General features: G+C 38.6%; 1 protein-coding gene across 1 annotated transcript in view; it reads right to left on the reverse strand.

Moving 5' to 3' along the window:
- The window catches only part of tsn (translin), a 42,809-nt gene extending 19,444 nt beyond the window's left edge, over positions 1-23,365 (reverse strand). The window contains exons 1-4 of the mRNA XM_084311002.1: positions 23,229-23,365; positions 18,477-18,570; positions 17,127-17,223; positions 2,176-2,291 (exon numbers count right to left, since the gene is read on the reverse strand). Of these exons, the coding sequence (XP_084167128.1) occupies positions 2,176-2,291; positions 17,127-17,223; positions 18,477-18,570; positions 23,229-23,294 (373 nt within the window). The 5' untranslated portion in view covers positions 23,295-23,365. The remainder of the gene's footprint in view (positions 1-2,175; positions 2,292-17,126; positions 17,224-18,476; positions 18,571-23,228) is intronic.
- Positions 23,366-23,593: the final 228 nt, after the last annotated feature.

Consider the following 23,593-nt stretch of genomic DNA (forward strand, 5'->3'; position numbering starts at 1 on the left):
TTTATTATTCTTTTATATAACTATATTACTGCACATGGCTACTTTTTTTATCAATTAATACAAGCAGTCAGATAAATTAACTATTTTGGGACTTTCTATTTTATTTAGTAGTAGTGGTCCTGAGTTAAGCTGGTCCACCCATCCGATGTAAAGGCTAACTTTGGCACATCTTTAAGCTCTGTGATAACATTGGCCTTTTCAACATTATACCAGGCAGGAATCAGTGTGTTACTGAGGACATTCCTGCAGGGAGGGGTATATTTGCAGTTGAGAGCATTGGTCATCTCCCTACAGTAAAGATTAGAAATGATTGAATTATTGTAAATTTGTGTGGAGTGGTGGGAATAGCTGCTTCAATAATAACTTATAACAACAACAACAACAACAACAACAACAACAACAACAACAGACAAGTTAGACAACTATGTATACAAAAAAAACGATATACACTGAATGATTAGTTGTTACCTAAAGCCCTTGGACTCCACTGTAGAGAAGGGGTGCAGGCCTTTGACAACAAACTGGGTCACAGCCCTGTGACACTCGTTCACCCTATCCTCTGTCATCCTTCCTAGCTGCTAGGGAGAAGGGACTTTGGGTGGTGGAGGGAGGATGTGTGGTGGCCCTGGGCTCACTGGCCTGGGACACATTGGTGGCTGACGCCTCAGCTTGACGATCTATAAAAAGTTTTTAGATTGTAGTATTTGTAGCTAAACAATTATTTTGTTTATTAGCCTATTTGTAATAATTCGTTATTAGCCTAGGAAACTCCGTATATTGGCTTATCGGCTGCAGTGGACGTGGATGCAGATGGAACAGTGCGCGCAGTCAAATACGGCGCATTTCTGCACACTAATATCTTGTTTTGCCAACATGTTTTGATAGATTGCTCGTATTGCCACCCTTACTGGCAAATGTTTTGTTGCACTTGTGGCAACGTGCGTTGTATTATATATCCATACTTTAGAACGCTTCGCAGTTCGCTCTATCCGCCATCACGACTGAGTGCATGCAGAGGCAAAGCTGTCTGTGTGCAGCGCGCTTCAGCACGGGCGTCGGGGACAGCCAATACTATCCACCTGCAGAACCCCAGATCCCCGCAGGCTGAGGATCCTCAGCCTGCGGATCCTCAGCCTGCGGGGATCTGGGGTTCTGCAGGTGGAAGCATCTCGGGACAGCACTAAGGAGGAACACTAAGGAATACCCGTATGTGTAGCGACTCGCGAGGAGTGTGTGTAATAATGATGACTCGCTGCGGCTCGCTTCTCGTGCAGAGACAGAGAAAGGAGAGATCGTTGGCAACTTTTAAATAATAATAATAATTTCTCTAGAGTATCGATAGCAGTACCGATGACGTCGGAGCTTATAAATACTCCGGTATTTTCTAATATAGTACCGGTTCCCGTTTAAAACCGGGGTCCGGGGGTCATCCCTAGTTATGTAAGCGGTACTTACTGGTTTGGGGTCCAGCGTGTGTTATGTAAGCGGTACCTACTGGTTTGGGGTCCAGCGCGTGTTATGTAAGCGGTACCTACTGGTTTGGGGTCCAGCGTGTGTTATGTAAGCGGTACCTACTGGTTTGGGGTCCAGCGTGTGTTATGTAAGCGGTACCTACTGGTTTGGGGTCCAGCGTGTGTTATGTAAGCGGTACCTACTGGTTTGGGGTCCAGCGTGTGTTATGTAAGCGGTACCTACTGGTTTGGGGTCCAGCGTGTGTTATGTAAGCGGTACCTACTGGTTTGGGGTCCAGCGTGTGTTATGTAAGCGGTACCTACTGGTTTGGGGTCCAGCGTGTGTTATGTAAGCGGTACCTACTGGTTTGGGGTCCAGCGTGTGTTATGTAAGCGGTACCTACTGGTTTGGGGTCCAGCGTGTGTTATGTAAGCGGTACCTACTGGTTTGGGGTCCAGCGTGTGTTATGTAACCGGTACCTACTGGTTTGGGGTCCAGCGTGTGTTATGTAAACGGTACCTACTGGTTTGGGGTCCAGCGTGTGTTATGTAAGCGGTACCTACTGTTTTGGGGTCCAGCGTGTGTTATGTAAGCGGTACCTACTGGTTTGGGGTCCAGCGTGTGTTATGTAAGCGGTACCTACTGGTTTGGGGTCCAGCGTGTGTTATGTAAGCGGTACCTACTGGTTTGGGGTCCAGCGTGTGTTATGTAAGCGGTACTTACTGCCCAGTATCGTTGCCACCTCATCCCTCGTCACCAGAGCCTCGCTCTCCAGGAAGAACACGAAGGTCGCCAGGAAGGTCAGACGCTGCAGGACGAACCGCCAGTGCAGGAGAGAGAACACCAGGAGAGAGAACACCAGGAGAGAGAACATCAGGAGAGAGAACATCAGGAGAGAGAACATCAGTACACATTCATACATAGTCGTACATACTACATCCATACAACTTTATAAATATACATTTACATATAGTCGTACATACTACATCCATACAACTTTATAAATATACATTCATACATATAGTCGTACATACTACATCCATACAACTTTATAAATATACATTCATACATATAGTCGTACATACTACATCCATACAACTTTATAAATATACATTCATACATATAGTCGTACATACTACATCCATACAACTTTATAAATATACATTCATACATATAGTCGTACATACTACATCTATACAACTTTATAAATATACATTCATACATATAGTCGTACATACTACATCCATACAACTTTATAAATATACATTCATACATATAGTCGTACATACTACATCCATACAACTTTATAAATATACATTCATACATATAGTCGTACATACTACATCCATACAACTTTATAAATATACATTCATACATACTACCATACAACTTTATAAATATACATTCATACATATAGTCGTACATACTACATCCATACAACTTTATAAATATACATTCATACATATAGTCGTACATACTACATCCATACAACTTTATAAATATACATTCATACATATAGTCGTACATACTACATCCATACAACTTTATAAATATACATTCATACATATAGTCGTACATACTACATCCATACAACTTTATAAATATACATTCATACATAGTCGTACATACTACATCTATACAACTTTATAAATATACATTCATACATATAGTCGTACATACTACATCCATACAACTTTATAAATATACATAGTCGTACATAGTTGTACATACTACATCCATACAACTTTATAAATATACATTCATACATATAGTCGTACATACTACATCCATACAACTTTATAAATATACATTCATACATATAGTCATACATACTACATCCATACAACTTTATAAATATACATTCATACATATAGTCGTACATACTACATCCATACAACTTTATAAATACATTCATACATACTACATCCATACAACTTTATAAATATACATTCATACATATAGTCGTACATACTACATCCATACAAATTTATAAATATACATTCACACATATAGTCGTACATACTACATCCATACAACTTTATAAATATACATTCATACATATAGTCGTACATACTACATCCATACAACTTTATAAATATACATTCATACATATAGTCGTACATACTACATCCATACAACTTTATAAATATACATTCATACATATAGTCGTACATACTACATCCATACAACTTTATAAATATACATTCATACATAGTCGTACATACTACATCTATACAACTTTATAAATATACATTCATACATATAGTCGTACATACTACATCCATACAACTTTATAAATATACATAGTCGTACATAGTCGTACATACTACATCCATACAACTTTATAAATATACATTCATACATATAGTCGTACATACTACATCCATACAACTTTATAAATATACATTCATACATATAGTCATACATACTACATCCATACAACTTTATAAATATACATTCATACATATAGTCGTACATACTACATCCATACAACTTTATAAATACATTCATACATACTACATCCATACAACTTTATAAATATACATTCATACATATAGTCGTACATACTACATCCATACAAATGTATAAATATACATTCACACATATAGTCGTACATACTACATCCATACAACTTTATAAATATACATTCATACATATAGTCGTACATACTACATCCATACAACTTTATAAATATACATTCATACATATAGTCGTACATACTACATCCATACAAATTTATAAATATACATTCATACATATAGTCCAGTGGAGGTTTCTCTATGACAACACGTGAAACACAAATTCACTCATAATTCATAATTATTATTAATTTACATATACCTATATATTAAAAAAAAAATATATATATATATATATATATATATATATATTTTTTTTTAATTATTATTATTATTTTTTCTTATTATAAATGTTTTCCTCTGTAAAAAGAATGCCAGTGAATTTTTTTTTCTTCAAAAATGGCCAAAATTGACAGCTCTGAGCAGGCCTGCACTGCAGTATTGCCTGCAGTAATTATTCGTGAAGAAAACTTCACAGGTGTAACCCATTGTTAAATAAATAATAAATAACAGCGAATCAAAATAGGCTATTAACTTCATCTAAGAACGGTCTGTGCAGTTAAACTCTTGCCATTGAATGGAGGATTGATTGATTGACAGCCCTTGACATCCAATACACGGAGGTTGAATATGATTGGCAGCCTTGCAAATCCAATCAGAGATTTCTGCATTGCAAAGTCAAAATGGGTCCAGCTGCATGTGAGGAGGATAGGTTTAGCTCGGGCCAATCTCAAGTTTCTCAAGTTTCTTTATTAGTTGTCATACAGAAGTACAGAATACTTTTATACAAAATGTAACATAAAGAAGCATTTTGTATAAAAGTATTCTGTACTTCTGTATGACAACTAATAAAGAAACTTGAGAAACTTGAGATTGGCCCGAGCTAAACCTATCCTCCTCACATGCAGCTGGACCCATTTTGACTATGTGAAAGTTGAGACTATGAGAAAGTTGTTGTTTAGTAGTTAGTAAGCTGTACAGCTATAACAAGTCAGGCTAAATTAAACTTTGCACCAACATTAGGACCGAAGTATAAACCAGCAACTGAGCAACATGAAGAAGTGGATTTATGCATCTGGATCAGAAAAAACGTTGTGGATGAAAAAGTAAGTAGGCTACAGTGCTTGTATGCTAACAGTAGCTAGGCAGCTTAGCCTACATCACAATGATAATCACCAAGCTAACTTACTGTACACACTGTAGGGCTGGGCAATTAATCGAAACAGAATCGCAATATCGATTCATAGACCTATGCAATCTAATTTCTAAGTTATGACTATTTTCTTTTATTAAAAAAAACGTTTTTTTTTTTTTTTTTTTTATATTATTATTATTTTATCTGGGTTGAACATGATTTGTGGAACTCCCTCTGGTGTTGTGGTCGTGGTATTCACTGACCTTTGGGAAGTATTTCGACATGCACATGGGTATCTTAGTGGTGTAGTGTATCTTGTAGACCAGGCCCATTGCAAGTTGCTGTACTCTGTCGTCTACTCTAAGCTATCCTAGGTTGTCAAAGTGGACAGGGGTGAGGTGGGTTTTAGGAGTAAGGTCAAGCAGTAGTCTGACCAGTTTGTTTTGTGATGTTTGTAATCTTGTTTTTAGTGCCTTTGAGGTGCTTTGGTACCATGAGGTGCAAGCATAGTCGTAGTACCCTTGAATGAGTGCTCCTGTTAGAGTCTTCAAGGTATTCTTGTTTATCAGAGAGGAGATCCGGTACAGGAACCTAGTTCGTTGGTTGACTTAGTTTTATTACATTGGATCCCATTGTGTCACAGGAAAGATTTGCCTCTATAGGATGGAACCCAGGTAGGTAATTTCATCTTTCCTTTTAAGATAAGATAAGATATTCCTTTATTGATCCCCTTGGGGAAATTCAGGCATCATAGCAGCATGGGGGAAGGGGGGGTACAGGTAGTGAAAACAACACAAGCAGTGTAAACAAATAGGTCAATATAATTTACTATCTAACTAACTGAAATATACATTATTCATTATTCACAGTATCACAGTATCCACATAAGGTGCAGTATGCATAAGGTAGTGTTATTGTCCTACTTGGGTTCCTATTAGTTCTAGGTCGATGTCTGGCAGCAGTCGCTGCCCACTGTTGTGGAGCCTGATGGCCACTGGTATGAAGGACTGTCCGAGGCGGTTAGTTGAGTGTCGGGGGGGTATGAGTCTGTGGCTTCCTTGTCACCTTCACCTAATATGTTTTGATCTGGTCAGGTGCGCTGTCACCTAAAATGTTTTGATCTGATCAGGTGCGCTGTCACCTAATATGATTTCATCTGGTCAGGTGCGCTGTCACCTAATATGTTTTCATCTGGTCAGGTCCGCTGTCACCTAATGTTAATAGTTTTCATCTGTGTCCACTGACCACTGACACACAGTGGGGGATGTTTTAAAAATATTATTTAATATATAATATAATATAATAATTTGTGCTTCACCTAAAAATTTGGTCAGCAGCCTCCACTGATATAGTCGTACATACTACATCCATACAACTTTATAAATATACATTCATACATATAGCAGGGCTGTACACTGCGACGAGATGATCGCGAATTGCCCCTTTAATTGGCCGTTGCGATTAGTAAATATTATCTGGGGGCGGGCTTGCGAGTAGTGTTTTCAAGCCTTGCATTCGCATTTCACTCCTAAATTATAGGGATGCACCGAGAATGGGAAATTCTTGGCCGAAACCGATACCGAAAATAGGAAACAGTTGGCTGAAAACCGAATGCAGAAAAAGATTCATATAAATATATATATGTTTTTTTTTTTTTTTTTAGCTACCTGATTATGGCAAAAGACATGATTATGGCTAAACTTAACTTAAATAATATTAATAATCACTATTATGGGCCCATAAAACATTTATTCAGCACTTTTGAATGCATACATTAATTCCAGACTGTTAACACTGAGCGCCACGCCGGGTTTTCCTTTTTACCGGCTGAATGCCACCATCGGCGCCAATGTTAACGTTAATATCGCCTAATCTATGTTTTAAATTATGGCTATGTGTCTAATCTGCCCATCGCATTATCAAAGACTATTTTCCAGTCAGTGCTGTCAAGGCAAATTGTTTTTTTATCGCGGCATTTCCGTTTCAGAGCATTTAGAAAAGCACCCGTTTTCAGATAAAAAACAGACCATTCTGGAGCATTCTATGAAAATCGCCTTTTACTGGAATATTCCACAACGTTGATATTCGTCTGCCTTTTTATGAATCGTTTTCAAATAAACGCTAGATGATCAATATTATACGTGCACGCAAGCACATTCGAGCCGCGCACGGATAATCGCCCCGTTGATTTCCTCTCTGACTTTTACAGTGAAACCGAAAGAAGACATTTCACAAAACAGCTTATAACTTCATCAAACTTACTCTGATTATCCCAACACTGATAACATAGAGTCCTTACCTGACATCAGATGGTATCCAACTGGTATATTCCAATTCCTGATCACCATTTGAAAAAATCGATAAGTGTATGGATCCAACGCGATACAGTAGAACTCCATGATCCGCGGGGATCTGAGGATCCAGAATGAACTCTGATAACCCCGGCTGCATCAGTGGACTGGAAAATGTGGAGTACCGGATTTTTTCCCCCATTCATTTTCATTGAGCCCATTCCAAAATCCCTTATGTCATCTGGGAGACGACAGGGGGCGCTTTTTTCCACAATGATCGCCGGCGCAGCTCGGCTATACTCGGGTAGGCTCGGGTGATGCAATATGATTTCAGATCGCAAAAAAAAAAAAAAAAATAATAATTCCACGAAATCTCGTGAGTGGCTTTCAACCACCTATAAATAAACCCGAGATATCTCGTGTGTGGCACGGTAAGTGTTAAGACTAAAAGACTACAACGATTGATGACGACTTCCTGTCCTCGCATTTCCATTTCCGGTTTAACGATACATTTTCAACAACAGATTGCTGCTAATTAAGCACTTCATTTAAACGGAGTAACGTTAACGTTATGTCGAGTTCATACGTGTAGTGTAGTATGAACTCGTCATAACGTTAACATTACTCAGTGTCCACTGTTGCTGCCACCGTTGCGTCGCAGATGGATGGTACACTGTTAGCTCCGTAGCTAATCCGCTCCTAGACTACTGATAGCAGTACCGTTAACGTCGGAGCTGATCAATACTCCGTTTTTTTCTAATTTAGTTTAGAACCGGGTTTCGGGGGGCATCCCTACTCCCAAGAGGAGTTAGTTATCACAGGCTGTAGAATGCAGGAAGAGCTGCCAAGCTGCTCACGTTACATGTTGCGCATGCTACCGGTATGTCTGTAGTCGCGTTTTGATGACGTCATCACAACAACACGTTATTTGACTTTCGGTCATATATTTTCGGTGCTAAAACCCTTTCGGCCGAAAGCCGAAAGAGCCTTTTTAACCATTTTCGGCCGATAATTTTCGGTGCATCCCTACTAAATTATCCAAGGCGTGTGATGACGTCACTCACGCGAGCTGAGCAGTGAGCACTCAGCAGGTATAATCAGCGGGAACAATCGACTGAGCACTCACTCTGATAGACTGGCGGACTGTCTGATTTAGCTATGAAGAAAAGTAAAGTTAGTATTGCTTCATATTTTCGACGCGTTCAACCTCCTATAGTGAGCCGAACTGAACTGAACTCAGACACACGGAGAGAGCTGCGGCGTCTGCTGCTCCTCCTCCCTCCCGCACCCGTGGCTGTTGTAAACACCCGTCTCTAGTGGTACACTGGGACATCGGTGAGCCTGCCAGCCGGCTAGCTACTGATAAACAAATGCTCCAGCAAGTCTAGTAGTGCATGATAGCTCGCGTTAGCTTACTGTTCAAAACTAAACGTCCCATTAAACTAAATAGTTCAGATAGCTCCTGATATCAATGTCTTATAACACTGAGTCGATGCGTATTCGAGCTGAGGGCACGCTGAATATAGTCAATAGGGTCCAGCTGCAGCGCCGGTGAATCCTGGCCGTAGCTGGAGGCTACAGTATAGGGTCCAGCTGCAGCTCCGGAGAATCCTGGCCGTAGCTGGAGGCTACTCGAGTACACACAGACAGTGGAGCTGGTTGCATATAGCGGCATTTTGACTTGTTGCGTGGTGGCGATGTCTCGCAGATAATACAACTACAAGTATGATGATTATATAATATATATATTTTATTAAAAAAAAATTATATAAAATTATTTTTTTTTTTTTATCAAAAACAATCGATATAAATAATGGTAAAAGTTATTTAAAAATGTGCCCCTAAAAAATATTTTTTGCCCCTAAATCTCTCATTTAGGGGCAAGTGTGCCCCTAGTGAAAAAGCTTAGCGTACAGCCCTGTATAGTTGTACATACTACATCCATACAACTTTATAAATATACATTCATACATATAGTCGTACATACTACATCCATACAACTTTATAAATATACATTCATACATATAGTCGTACATATTACATCCATACAACTTTATAAATATACATTCATACATATAGTCGTACATACTACATCCATACAACTTTATAAATATACATTCATACATATAGTCGTACATACTACATCCATACAACTTTATAAATATACATTCATACATATAGTCGTACATATTACATCCATACAACTTTATAAATATACATTCATACATATAGTCGTACATACTACATCCATACAACTTTATAAATATACATTCATACATATAGTCGTACATACTACATCCATACAACTTTATAAATATACATTCATACATACTACATCCATACAACTTTATAAATATACATTCATACATAGTCGTACATACTACATCCATACAACTTTATAAATATACATTCATACATATAGTCGTACATACTACATCCATACAACTTTATAAATATACATTCATACATAGTCGTACATACTACATCCATACAACTTTATAAATATACATTCATACATATACCGTAATTCCTCTAATAGTAACCCCGGCTTGTATTTGTTTCAACTGTAGCGGGTACCAGGCTTGTATTAGGAGGAGGCCTGTATAAGAGGGAGGCCTATATTTCAAATTTTCAAACGGATCATAATGAATAAATCAACATTTTGTGTCAGTTTGAACCCAGTAAAATGTACTGGGTTCATTTATTGAAACCAAGTACTGTATGAAATAGTAAACAGTGCAATTACAGGTGGTCACTGGTCATTTCAACGTTACAGTGAAATCAAGTAACTAGCTCAGTATGCAGCTCAGTATATTAGTAACCCGGCTTGTATTAGGAGGTCGGCTTATAATTGCTTAGCTCAAGAGCGCACCCGGCCATTAATAGAGACCCGGCTTGTATTTGAATACCGGTTACTATTAGAGGAATTACGGTAGTCATACATACTACATCCATACAACTTTATAAATATACATTCATACATATAGTCGTACATATTACATCCATACAACTTTATAAATATACATTCATACATATAGTCGTACATACTACATCCATACAACTTTATAAATATACATTCATACATATAGTCGTACATACTACATCCATACAACTTTATAAATATACATTCATACATATAGTCGTACATATTACATCCATACAACTTTATAAATATACATTCATACATAGTCGTACATACTACATCCATACAACTTTATAAATATACATTCATACATACTACATCCATACAACTTTATAAATATACATTCATACATATAGTCGTACATACTACATCCATACAACTTTATAAATATACATTCATACATATAGTCGTACATACTACATCCATACAACTTTATAAATATACATTCATACATACTACATCCATACAACTTTATAAATATACATTCATACATAGTCGTACATACTACATCCATACAACTTTATAAATATACATTCATACATATAGTCGTACATACTACATCCATACAACTTTATAAATATACATTCATACATAGTCGTACATACTACATCCATACAACTTTATAAATATTAGGGGTGGGAATCACCAGTTTCATCATGATACGATATGATATCGATTCTTTGGACAATGATACGATATTTGCCGATATCACAAAGTCTCTCACGATACAATACGATACGATTAGATTCAGGTGCCTGCGATCGATATGAGATGATATCATATGCCCATTTAACACAATCGGTAACATTTAGATCAACAAAAAAAAGGTAATGAAAATATCATTTGACATTTGTATTTTTGAGCTCTTCCAGACATTTAAAGGAAAATCAATCTATTGTTTTTAATACAAATAGACCTCCTGTTCACTGTAAAGTGCCACGTTTTTATATATTGAGCTTTAAACTTTAAGCTACATTTTTTGGAACTCAAAACTCACAACCTCCCTCTCCCAAACCGTTCCTACAACAATTTGTTGATGTTGCATGATCATGTATAGGCCTACATTTATTATGTATTATATTGTTTATGTTTAAATAACATTTAAACATCAAACTCCTCTGACCTCATCTTGTCTTTCCAAAGACGCGCGCACACACACACACACACAGAAAGGGAGAATGCTATGCTGTAACATCTACACACACGGAGCTACTGCTGTTGTTCTTGGGCAGATATGAGACTCGCCACAGGATTTTCAAAATAAGAGTATCGATATGAATCGATCTTATTACATCGCATCGATCCGATTCGATTGTTGATAATTACATCGATGTATCGATCTGGATCGATGTATCGTCCCACCCCTAATAAATATACATTCATACATATACCGTAATTCCTCTAATAGTAACCCCGGCTTGTATTTGTTTCAACTGTAGCGGGTACCAGGCTTGTATTAGGAGGAGGCCTGTATAAGAGGGAGGCCTATATTTCAAATTTTCAAACGGATCATAATGAATAAATCAACATTTTGTGTCAGTTTGAACCCAGTAAAATGTACTGGGTTCATTTATTGAAACCAAGTACTGTATGAAATAGTAAACAGTGCAATTACAGGTGGTCACTGGTCATTTCAACGTTACAGTGAAATCAAGTAACTAGCTCAGTATGCAGCTCAGTATATTAGTAACCCGGCTTGTATTAGGAGGTCGGCTTATAATTGCTTAGCTCAAGAGCGCACCCGGCCATTAATAGAGACCCGGCTTGTATTTGAATACCGGTTACTATTAGAGGAATTACGGTAGTCATACATACTACATCCATACAACTTTATAAATATACATTCATACATATAGTCGTACATATTACATCCATACAACTTTATAAATATACATTCATACATATAGTCGTACATACTACATCCATACAACTTTATAAATATACATTCATACATATAGTCGTACATACTACATCCATACAACTTTATAAATATACATTCATACATATAGTCGTACATATTACATCCATACAACTTTATAAATATACATTCATACATATAGTCGTACATACTACATCCATACAACTTTATAAATATACATTCATACATACTACATCCATACAACTTTATAAATATACATTCATACATAGTCGTACATACTACATCCATACAACTTTATAAATATACATTCATACATATAGTCGTACATACTACATCCATACAACTTTATACATACTACATCCATACAAATTTATAAATATACATTCACACATATAGTCGTACATGCTACATCCATACAACTTTATAAATATACATTCATACATATACATTTACATTTAGTCATTTAGCTGACGCTTTTATACAAAGCGACTTACAAGTTCTGTGCGACAAGACAGCAAGAAGGGTATAACTCTATCAGCTGAGTAACAATGTTCATCAAAGTGTTGCGTGTTACAGTGTAGGTTAGTTTATTAGGACAAGTATAGTCTAGTCTAGTATACTACATCCATCCATACAACTTTATAAATATACATTCATACATATAGTCGTACATACTACATCCATACAACTTTATAAATATAGATTCATACATATAGTCGTACATACTACATCCATACAACTTTATAAATATACATTCATACATACTACATCCATACAACTTTATAAATATACATTCATACATATTAGGGATGCACCGATATGAAAATTTGCCACCGATACCGATTGTTCAACTAACACAATCGGCCGATACCGATACCGATATTTGTGGCAAAATATTTTTTTTAAATATTTTTTAAATGTACATTTTTTTTGTAATATTTTTTTTTGTAATATTTTATTTTATTTTATGAAACTACTGTATATTTGTCTTACAAATTGTGCTCACCGATATGAACATAGGCCTCTTTACTTACTTAAAAAAAGGAAACATCAAGAAATAGCACTATCTCTCTCCCAGTATGTTCTGCAGGGCTGCAGCTAGATACTAGTTCTCCCAGCATGGTCTACCTGCTGGGCTGCAGCGAGATACTATTGTCTCAACCAATGACATTTTGATTGACAGTCGATTCTGCCAATTACGTCACACACCGCTTGCACCCGCCTCTGCTGTTACCACCAATCGGCAAGCGTGTTGCATTTTTTACTCCTGCTTTTGTCCGACATTGATTTTGACAAGAGGTTTTCTAGAACAACAACACGGCGCGGCCGACGTTTAGCTTTTAGCTCCGCAGGATGACTTAAATGAGGCATAATGATTTTACTGCAACTAATGTTATAATAAAACAAAGCCTTTCTATACATGTGTCTGATTGAAAACGTTATTAACAGATTGCAGAATGGGTAAAACTCAGGGCTCTGTGAGCAACGGAAGGAACTGAGCTAGTATGAACGCTTGCTACGTTCGGGTAAATAATATGCTGATGTTATGAACGTGTAACACTAACTATATAATGTTAATGCCACAAAACGAATCCCTTGTTAATAAGTAGTAACTTTGATGCAGTAGCTTGTGTGTGTGTGGGCCGGGGGCGGCGTTGTGCAGGTAGGTCGCGAGTGAACTTTTTTTTGTCTTGACGCTACACAAATTGATGGATATTTATCGGCTACTGCCATGTTATAATCAAACAAAGCCTTTCTATACATGTGTCTGATTGAAAACGTTATTAACAGATTGCAGAATGGGTAAAACTCAGGGCTCTGTGAGCAACGGAAGGAACTGAGCTAGTATGAACGCTTGCTACGTTCGGGTAAATAATATGCTGATGTTATGAACTTGTAACACTAACTATATAATGTTAATGCCACAAAACGAATGCCTTGTTAATCATAAGTAGTAACTTTGATGCAGTAGCTTGTGTGTGTGCGTGTGTGCGTGTGTGCGTGTGTGTGTGTGTGTGTGTGTGTGTGTGTGTGTGGGGGCCGGGGGCGGCATTGTGCAGGTAGGTCGCGAGTAGGGGTGGGAATCATCAGTTTCATCACGATACGATACGATATCGATTCTTTGGACAACGATACGATATTTGCCGATATCACAAAGTCTGCCACGATACGATACGATACGATTCAATTCAGGTGTCTGCGATCGATATGAGGCGATATTATGTGCCCATTTAACACAATCAGTCACATTTAGATCAACTAAAAAAAGGCTACGGAAATATCAATTGATGTATTTATTTTTGAGCTCTTCCAGACATTTAAATGAAAAACAATCTATTGTTTTTAATACAAATAGACCTCCTGTTCACTTTTGTTTTTATATATTGAGCTTTAACACACACACAGACACACACAGACACACACACACACACACACACACACACAGAGTCCCCCACAGCCCCCACCCCTCCTCCTTCCAAGTCCCCTTTCCACTCTCCTGTTCTCTCTCACGGTTAGCTGCTTAGCTTTTAGCAGCCAACGCGACGTTCATTTAGATATTTAACGCGACGTTGGCATAAAGGAATGGCGACGATGCAACGCCTGTTATATGCATTTGACCCGTTGCAGGGAAAAAACTGCACAGACTTATATCGGCTCGCAAAATAGACGCTCTGTAGTGCTTTACAGCAGACGCAAACACTGCTGTAATTTCTACACGGAGTTTCACAATACTGGGCGCCGGCGGATATGACTCGCGGGGATTTTCAAAATAAGAGTATCGCAATATGAATCGATCTTTTTACGTTGCGTCGATCCTATTTGATTATTGATAATAGATCGATATATCGATCTGGATCGATGTATTGTCCCACCCCTAGTATGTACGACTATATGTATGAATGTATATTTATAAAGTTGTATGGATGTAGTATGTACGACTATATGTATGAATGTATATTTATAAAGTTGTATGGATGTAGTATGTATGAATGTATTTATAAAGTTGTATGGATGTAGTATGTACGACTATATGTATGAATGTATATTTATAAAGTTGTATGGATGTAGTATGTATGACTATATGTATGAATGTATATTTATAAAGTTGTATGGATGTAGTATGTACGACTATATGTATGAATGTATATTTATAAAGTTGTATGGATGTAGTATGTATGAATGTATATTTATAAAGTTGTATGGATGTAGTATGTACGACTATATGTATGAATGTATATTTATAAAGTTGTATGGATGTAGTATGTACAACTATATGTATGAATGTATATTTATAAAGTTGTATGGATGTAGTATGTACGACTATATGTATGAATGTATATTTATTAGGGGTGGGAATCACCAGTTTCATCATGATACGATACGATATCGATTCTTTGGACAACGATACGATATTTGCCGATATCACAAAGTCTCTCACGATACAATACGATACGATTAGATTCAGGTGCCTGCGATCGATATGAGATGATATCATATGCCCATTTAACACAATCAGTAACATTTAGATCAACAAAAAAAAGGTAATGAAAATATCATTTGACATTTGTATTTTTGAGCTCTTCCAGACATTTAAAGGAAAATCAATCTATTGTTTTTAATACAAATAGACCTCCTGTTCACTGTAAAGTGCCACGTTTTTATATATTGAGCTTTAAACTTTAAGCTACATTTTTTGGAACTCAAAACTCACAACCTCCCTCTCCCAAACCGTTCCTACAACAATTTGTTGATGTTGCATGATCATGTATAGGCCTACATTTATTATGTATTATATTGTTTATGTTTAAATAACATTTAAACATCAAACTCCTCTGACCTCATCTGGTCTTTCCAAAGACGCGCGCACACACACACACACAGAAAGGGAGAATGCTATGCTGTAACATCTACACACACGGAGCTACTGCTGTTGTTCTTGGGCGGATATGAGACTCGCCACAGGATTTTCAAAATAAGAGTATCGATATGAATCGATCTTATTACATCGCATCGATCCGATTCGATTGTTGATAATTACATCGATGTATCGATCTGGATCGATGTATCGTCCCACCCCTAGTCGCGAGTGAACTTTTTTTTGTCTTGACGCTACACAAATTGATGGATATTTATCGGCTACTGCCATCGGCACATTCGAGCTTATCGGCCGATAGGCCGATTGCAGTCAACAAGGCACTTATCGGCCGATACCGATACCCGACCGATACATCGGTGCACCCCTAATACATATAGTCGTACATACTACATCCATACAGCTTCATACATTATAGTGCATCTAATGGAGATCATTTTTCATGCTAAGAGTAAGAACCTACCAGTTTGTATTCAATGTCTCTTTCAACCAAGAGAAGGAAAGTATCATTTAAGAGGGTTGTGTATTCTTAAAACATGTAAAAAGGTAAGAACTAATGTAAAAGTTAGCCTAGATGCGTTTCAATTTTGAGAGTTAAATTGTGGAATAGCCTTAGTGACGGGTTGAAGTTGTGTACTTCTCAGGGGGGATTTAAAAAGGCCCTGAAGGATAAAATAATTCAGGAGTACAGTTTTGAGTAAAAGTTAAAACATTTCTTTAAATAAAGGAATTATATCTTGCAGCATATTTTAAGTTTGTCTTTCTTATATCTTTTTTCCAGCACCCGTACGAACATTTACTAATGAAATTTGGTGTCTCCACATTTTTCAATACTTGATTGTATTGAATCAATTCAACGGATAACCATAAAAGTATAGGATTTCTATACCGTGCCCTACTTGAAACCTCACAAAAAAAAGAATTATAAGCTCCCATATCAAACAGTTATGGGAATTAATATAATGCATGGTGGCTTTCTGAAGAGCAGAGTACCTGTAATACTGTTCCATTGGGAATTTGGTTTTGAGGTCTGCAACGTGAGTCCTGACCGTGCAGAACAGCTGGCGCGCCCTGGCACACTTACTGGGAACTGTGGAGACAGAAGAGGAGGTTTTTAGTTCACTCATTGTTCAGGGAAACACATTGTTAATGACATTGACGGATTGTGAATTTTGTGATTGACAAATTGAAATAAATGTAGTCACTTTATTTGAAGAGTCAAAACTGTTCTCTTGGCTTTGTTTTGTTCATAGTAGTAACGCTCATGTCATGATAAATCTGGTTCGGTCAAAACTACAGGAATATACATAAAAAATTATTATAATACAATAAATATATATATATCGGTTATCGGTATCGACCTTGAGGAGCAGAAAGTTATCGATATCGGGGTCAAAAAATCAATATCGTGCACCCATAGTAGTGAAGCAGCTGAACCGGTTCCCGACTAGAGCATCTTGCAAACAGTGACTGAAAGAACAACGAGGTTAACGGTTAATACATGGACCCGCTAGACTCATGTGTCAAACCCATAGTCACCAACCCGGGGGTGAAAATAGACAATGATTTTAAAATGGACAAACAAATTAACTCTGTGGTTAGGTCCAGCTTCTTCCAGCTGAAGCAACGCTCCAAGGTCAAGCCTATTCTCTTTTTTAAGGACTTTGAGAGTGATGTCTTTGTGACAACACGGCTGGAATACTGTAACGCGCTCTACGTTGGCCAGGCCTCGCTGTCGCGTCTCCAGCTGGTCCAAAACGCTGCTGCTCGGCTGTCGACAGGGACACGCAAACGGGAGCACATCACTCCTGTCCTCACCTCCCTTCATTGGCTGCCTGTGCAGTTTAGGGTACATTTTAAGATCCTGCTGTTTGCTTATAAAGCAATGAATGGTCTAGTCTGGCCCCACCCTACCTCACCGAGATCCTACAGCCCATCACAGTCTCTGAGGTCTGCTGACCAGTCCCTCCTTGTTGTCCCCAAATCCAGGCTAAAAAACAGGGGGGACCGTGCGTTTGTGGTTGTAGCCCCCAAACTGTGGAACAAGTTGCACCCCCACATTAGGCTGTGGCCCCAACGCTCACAGTGTTTAAGTCCCATCTTAAAACAAATTTGTTCTCCCTAGCTTTTATAAAAAATTTAATAAAAAATGAAGTAAAAAAATAAAAAAGTAGTCTGCTGCCGTAATTTTGTTTGTAGTTCTGTGTATTGTGTTTATGTGTTGTTGTTTTTTTTTTACTATATTATGGTTTTTACTGTGAAGCACTTTGGTCAACCATGTTGTTTTTAAACGTGCTATACAAATAAAGTTGGATTGGAATACCGAAGTTATTTTACACTCACTTTCTTTGAAGCCAGATGGCTGGTGGACACTTTGGAGCAGCGTGAGGATCTCCCTGGCCGTCTGCTCCAACACCTGGACCACCTTACGAATGTCCTGCAAGAAAAGATGATGCACAAATGTATATACTCTCTTTTTTAGACTCTTTTTGTATCACAAACAGTACTGTATTTGCAAATCTGGTATGTCATAAATGTATAGATGTAGCAGTAGCTACTGTCTATCTGTATGTCATATCAGGGTTCCCACGCTTGCCTTGAATTTTTTTTCCATACTACCTCCTGATTTTCCAGGTACCATATTAAGTGATGATCTATAGGCCCCTGAAGTTTTCCGCCCCCATCCGCGCCCCCCCTCCCCTCACACACACAACCCCCTAGGACACCTGACTACTTACTTGATTTAAAAGATGTACCAGTCAAGTCTACATTGTAAATGCTTAGAGATTATGTCTTATTGATAATATCAATGCATGAAATAATGCAACAAGCTGTAGATGAACAACAATTTATTGAACTGGAACACATGAGCACTGGGATTGATATATGTTCTCTCTTCCACTCCTCTCCTATCTCATCCTGTCCTCCTCTCCACACCTCCCCTCGTGTCCGCTCCCGTCTTCTTTTCCTACTCTTCTCAACTCCTCGTAATCATAATCGAAATTAATCGTTGTGAGGTTGCATCGTTTCACCCCTACTACTCTTACTCTGTAAAAGCGTTTGTAAAAGCTTTTGTAAATCAAACTGGTTATCGTTATGAGAGCTAACCAGGGGCGGATTTAGGATTATAGGAGATCCGGGGCTTAGCCCAGATAGGTGCCCGCCTTTTTATTTTTTTTTATTTTCAAATTTTTTATTTTTTTTTGCAGGCAAGCGGCAGATTTTTTTTGAATTTAATTAACCTGTACGTGCAATTTCCTGCAATATAGAGCCTTCAATCTTGACCAATAAAGCTGCTCTTTTCACTATAAAACTCAGTTAACCATAACATAGTTATGGTTAGATTTATATATTGGGGGGGGGGGGTATATCATATTTTTCATATGATCAAAAAGTGGTGGAGCAAGAGCATACCTTTGCTCCCCCAAGTTCAATAGTGGGAGAGCAGAGATGCTCCGAATGCTCTTATGGCCAGGCGTCTATGATTCACTGATACAAAGTAAAATAGTGCAGTGCAATAAAATAGTTAGTAAAATAGAATAAAATAATGCAATAGTGCATTGCAATAAAATAGTTACAGTAGTCGAGTTGGCTTGAAATAAAGGCATGGATCTGGTTTTCAGCGTCCTTTTGATTTATAAATGCTATGTTTCTAAGGTGGAAGGATTAAGTTTGTCAACTTGTTGATTGTGATTTAAAGCTTAGGTCTGAGTCTACCATGACACCAAGACTTAACTCACTCAAATACAGTTAGCAGCTGGATAGACCACAGATGGAAATTAGCTTCTGCTAAATCTGGTGCAAACATATTTTCATGTAACAATGATGAATTGTCAGAAAAAAAAAAAAAAAATGTTTTATTTTTTTTTAAATAGATTAGGGGCTTTTCAGAAAACATTCGGGGCTTGAGCCCAAGTAGCCACCCCCTAGCCCCGCCCCTGGAGCTAACGTTGGCTAGCTACTGTACCTGGTGCTGGCTAACTGGCTCGTTATGAGAGCTAACGTTGGCTAGCTACTGTACCTGGCGCTGGCTAACTGGCTCGTTATGAGAGCTAACGTTGGCTAGCTACTGTACCTGGAGCTGGCTAACTGCCTCGTTATGAGAGCTAACGTGGTAGCTACTGTACCTGGCGCTGGCTAACTGGCTCGTTATGAGAGCTAACATTGGCTAGCTACTGTACCTGGCGCTGGCTAACTGGCTCGTTATGAGAGCTAACGTTGGCTAGCTACTGTACCTGGCGCTGGCTAACTGGCTCGTTATGAGAGCTAACGTTGGCTAGCTAGTTAGCAAGATTGCACTGCTTACTAACTAACGTTGATAAACCCAGGTTTACCACACAGTTAAAACACAGCTACTTACATTTGAGGATAAACTTGCATAAGAAGTTTCACTCAAGTTTCACTGTAGATGCCAAGGCTCCATTGGCTCACCAAGCTGCCTGCATCAAATTCCAACATCCAATATACCATATTCTCGAAGTCAACTTCCTGCCTGTTGTTGCTAGGCAACTGCAGCGTGGGGGGTAACTGCCCCGCCTCGTACATTGTGTACGGTTCATTTAGTGCAGATACGGATCGTTAAAGCGTCAAATTAAAGACTATCAAGCGGAATTTTCTTCAGTCCTTCACAATGCCAAAGAGCTGCTGTGTTACGCGTTGTACTAATGACAAAAACAGAAATCCAAATCGCAAGTTTTATACCATTACGGAGGAAAAAGTGGCTGGTGGCTAACGTTCGGCTAACTCGCTCTGCTGTTGTGGTTGTGGTAGCTACATGCTAAGCTAACGTTAATCACATCATATCGAACCGATAGGAGCTTATCTTATCTAATCTTACGTGGATGTTTGACCGGGTAGTGGCACACGTGGTACCACCACGTAAGATTAGATAAGATAAACTCCTATCGGTTCGATATGATGTGATTAACGTTAGCTTAGCATGTAGCTACCACGACCACAACACCAGAGCTAGTTAGCCGAACGTTAGCCGCCAGCCACTTTTAACTCCGTGATGGTATAAAACTTGCGATTTGGATTTCTGTGTTTGTTTTGTTATTAGTACAAAACGTAACATAGCAGCTTCAATTTGGGTATTCGAGAGTTGGCCATGTCTGTATGTGTTTTGTATGGACATTATGTCAAGTCAATCAGGGGGAGCTTCTTTGAATCATATCTCGCCTTAGAATCACCAGAAAGGCTTTCGAAATAGTGAAATGCCATGTTGGCCTCAATATTTTCAAAACAAATCGTATGAAAATGTTATGAAATGAACAAGAATGTGATAAAACATGTAATAAAAACGGACCTAAACACATGCATTTGATACTAGAAATCCGTATGGACCCCCTATACCAAGATGGCGGCGGTCTCGTGACATCAGAGTGTCTTCGAGAATAGGATGCCAAGAGCTAGCCCCTTTCGTGACTTTCGGTTTGCAAGCCTGTGGCTTTTGTGACCGGAGTCACTTGCCCACCCGCCCCGATCACCCAGTAGAGAAACGACCAAGCGTCGTCAAGGGGCTCGCGGTGTGTCAAGAATACATCAGATCTGAATTTCAAAGATACCCAGCGTACAATATGGGTCTAACACAGCTTCACGATGGGGTCTGGAAGCTCGGAGTTGCTAATAAACAGTTTAAAACATTGTTACTCGACGAGTGGTATTTACAGACCGAACGTCCATCTCCGCCGTTGGTGTCACAGCGCATGCGCACCATGCCGCGTTCACGTTACTGGGAAGAAGCGGAAGAACCAGAGGACATCTCGTTGCTACAACTAGGAAGCCTTCACGCTTTGACTCTATATATATATCTATGGATGAAACGCCCACATCCATACTTCCGCAATTCGTGACGCGAAGTGGGAGATATGGGGTCTATAAAAGAATCCCATATGTCCTAGTAGGAATTACCACTAGGAGGCTGACGTGAATGGTTTTTCCCAGTCGGAAACTGGTTCTTCCGCTTCTTCCCAGTAACGTGAACGCGGCATGGTGCGCATGCGCTGTGACACCAACGGCGGAGATGGACGTTCGGTCTGTAAATACCACTCGTCGAGTAACAATGTTTTAAACTGTTTATTAGCAACTCCGAGCTTCCAGACCCCATCGTGAAGCTGTGTTAGACCCATATTGTACGCTGGGTATCTTTGAAATTCAGATCTGATGTATTCTTGACACACCGCGAGCCCCTTGACGACGCTTGGTCGTTTCTCTACTGGGTGATCGGGGCGGGTGGGCAAGTGACTCCGGTCACAAAAGCCACAGGCTTGCAAACCGAAAGTCACGAAAGGGGCTAGCCAAGAGCATGCTCTACAACATGGGATCATCCATTTCTATCTACAGTAAAAGCTGTTCACGTGTAAAGGGTTTTTATAAACTCATGTTAATTCTGTGCTCAATAGTTAAATTTTATTACACATCATCCAATAAAATTTTCCAGGACAACTGTTTCTATTTCCATGTAATTGGTCACTTTTGCTCAGTTTCCATGCCTTTCCATACCTGGAAAATGAATCCCATGAATCCCATGTTTTCCAGGTCCGTGGGAACCCTGCATATATGTCCTCATGAATTGAAAATGGGGGACCCTGATGTAAACAAGCCGAGAGTCTTTCTCTGGTCTGCATCCCCTTAACAATTGTGTGTATTGAGCTGTACTGTACCCATTCTGCAATCTGTTAAATAACGTTTTCAATCAATCAATCAATGAGGAGCTAAGATTCTGCTGCTAACTTGTGAATTTGCTCTGGTCGGTTCAATAAAAGATAGTTTTACAGATAACAGCTCAACCCTAGAATCACTATTAACCCTTTCACTGCCACACAACACAGAGGGTTAACCCTTTCACTGCGACAATACACAGAGGGTTAACCCTTTCACTGCCACACAACACAGAGGGTTAACCCTTTCACTGCGACAATACACAGAGGGTTAATAAATAAACGATTCTTGCATTCATTGTTAAATTCAGCAACTAATCAACAGCCAGCAGCTTGATCATGTTAGCCAGCCTACTAGCCAGCTAACGTTATTATGTGGTTACTTAGCAAGCTGGCTAGTAGTATTATCTGTTAGTAAGGAGTTAATAATTCCTACCTCTCTTATATCTTGATCTGCGCTCAGGGAACCCTGAATACAGCTGAACATCTCGGTCACAGACATGATGTTTTATTAATATTCTTCTTTATGTCGCTAACAGAGAAAACACACCAACGTGCTGCTCGACGAGTCGCGTGGAGGTGACGTCAATACCTGGGTACATAAGTCGCGTGGCGGTGACGTCTTCGTCACTCTTAAAGGAAAGTGGCAACAAGTGGCGCCACCTGCTGGTCACGTTCATATTACAACATTAATGAATCACCATTCATTTTCCCATAGGGCGGTTTTTCATGATGGATTATTAAAAAACTCTGAAATCTTTACCTTCATATATATGTATATATATATATAATATGTGTATG

Source organism: Notolepis coatsorum, assembly GCF_963971535.1.
Source record: "Notolepis coatsorum genome assembly, chromosome: 3".
Lineage (NCBI taxonomy): Eukaryota > Metazoa > Chordata > Actinopteri > Aulopiformes > Paralepididae > Notolepis > Notolepis coatsorum.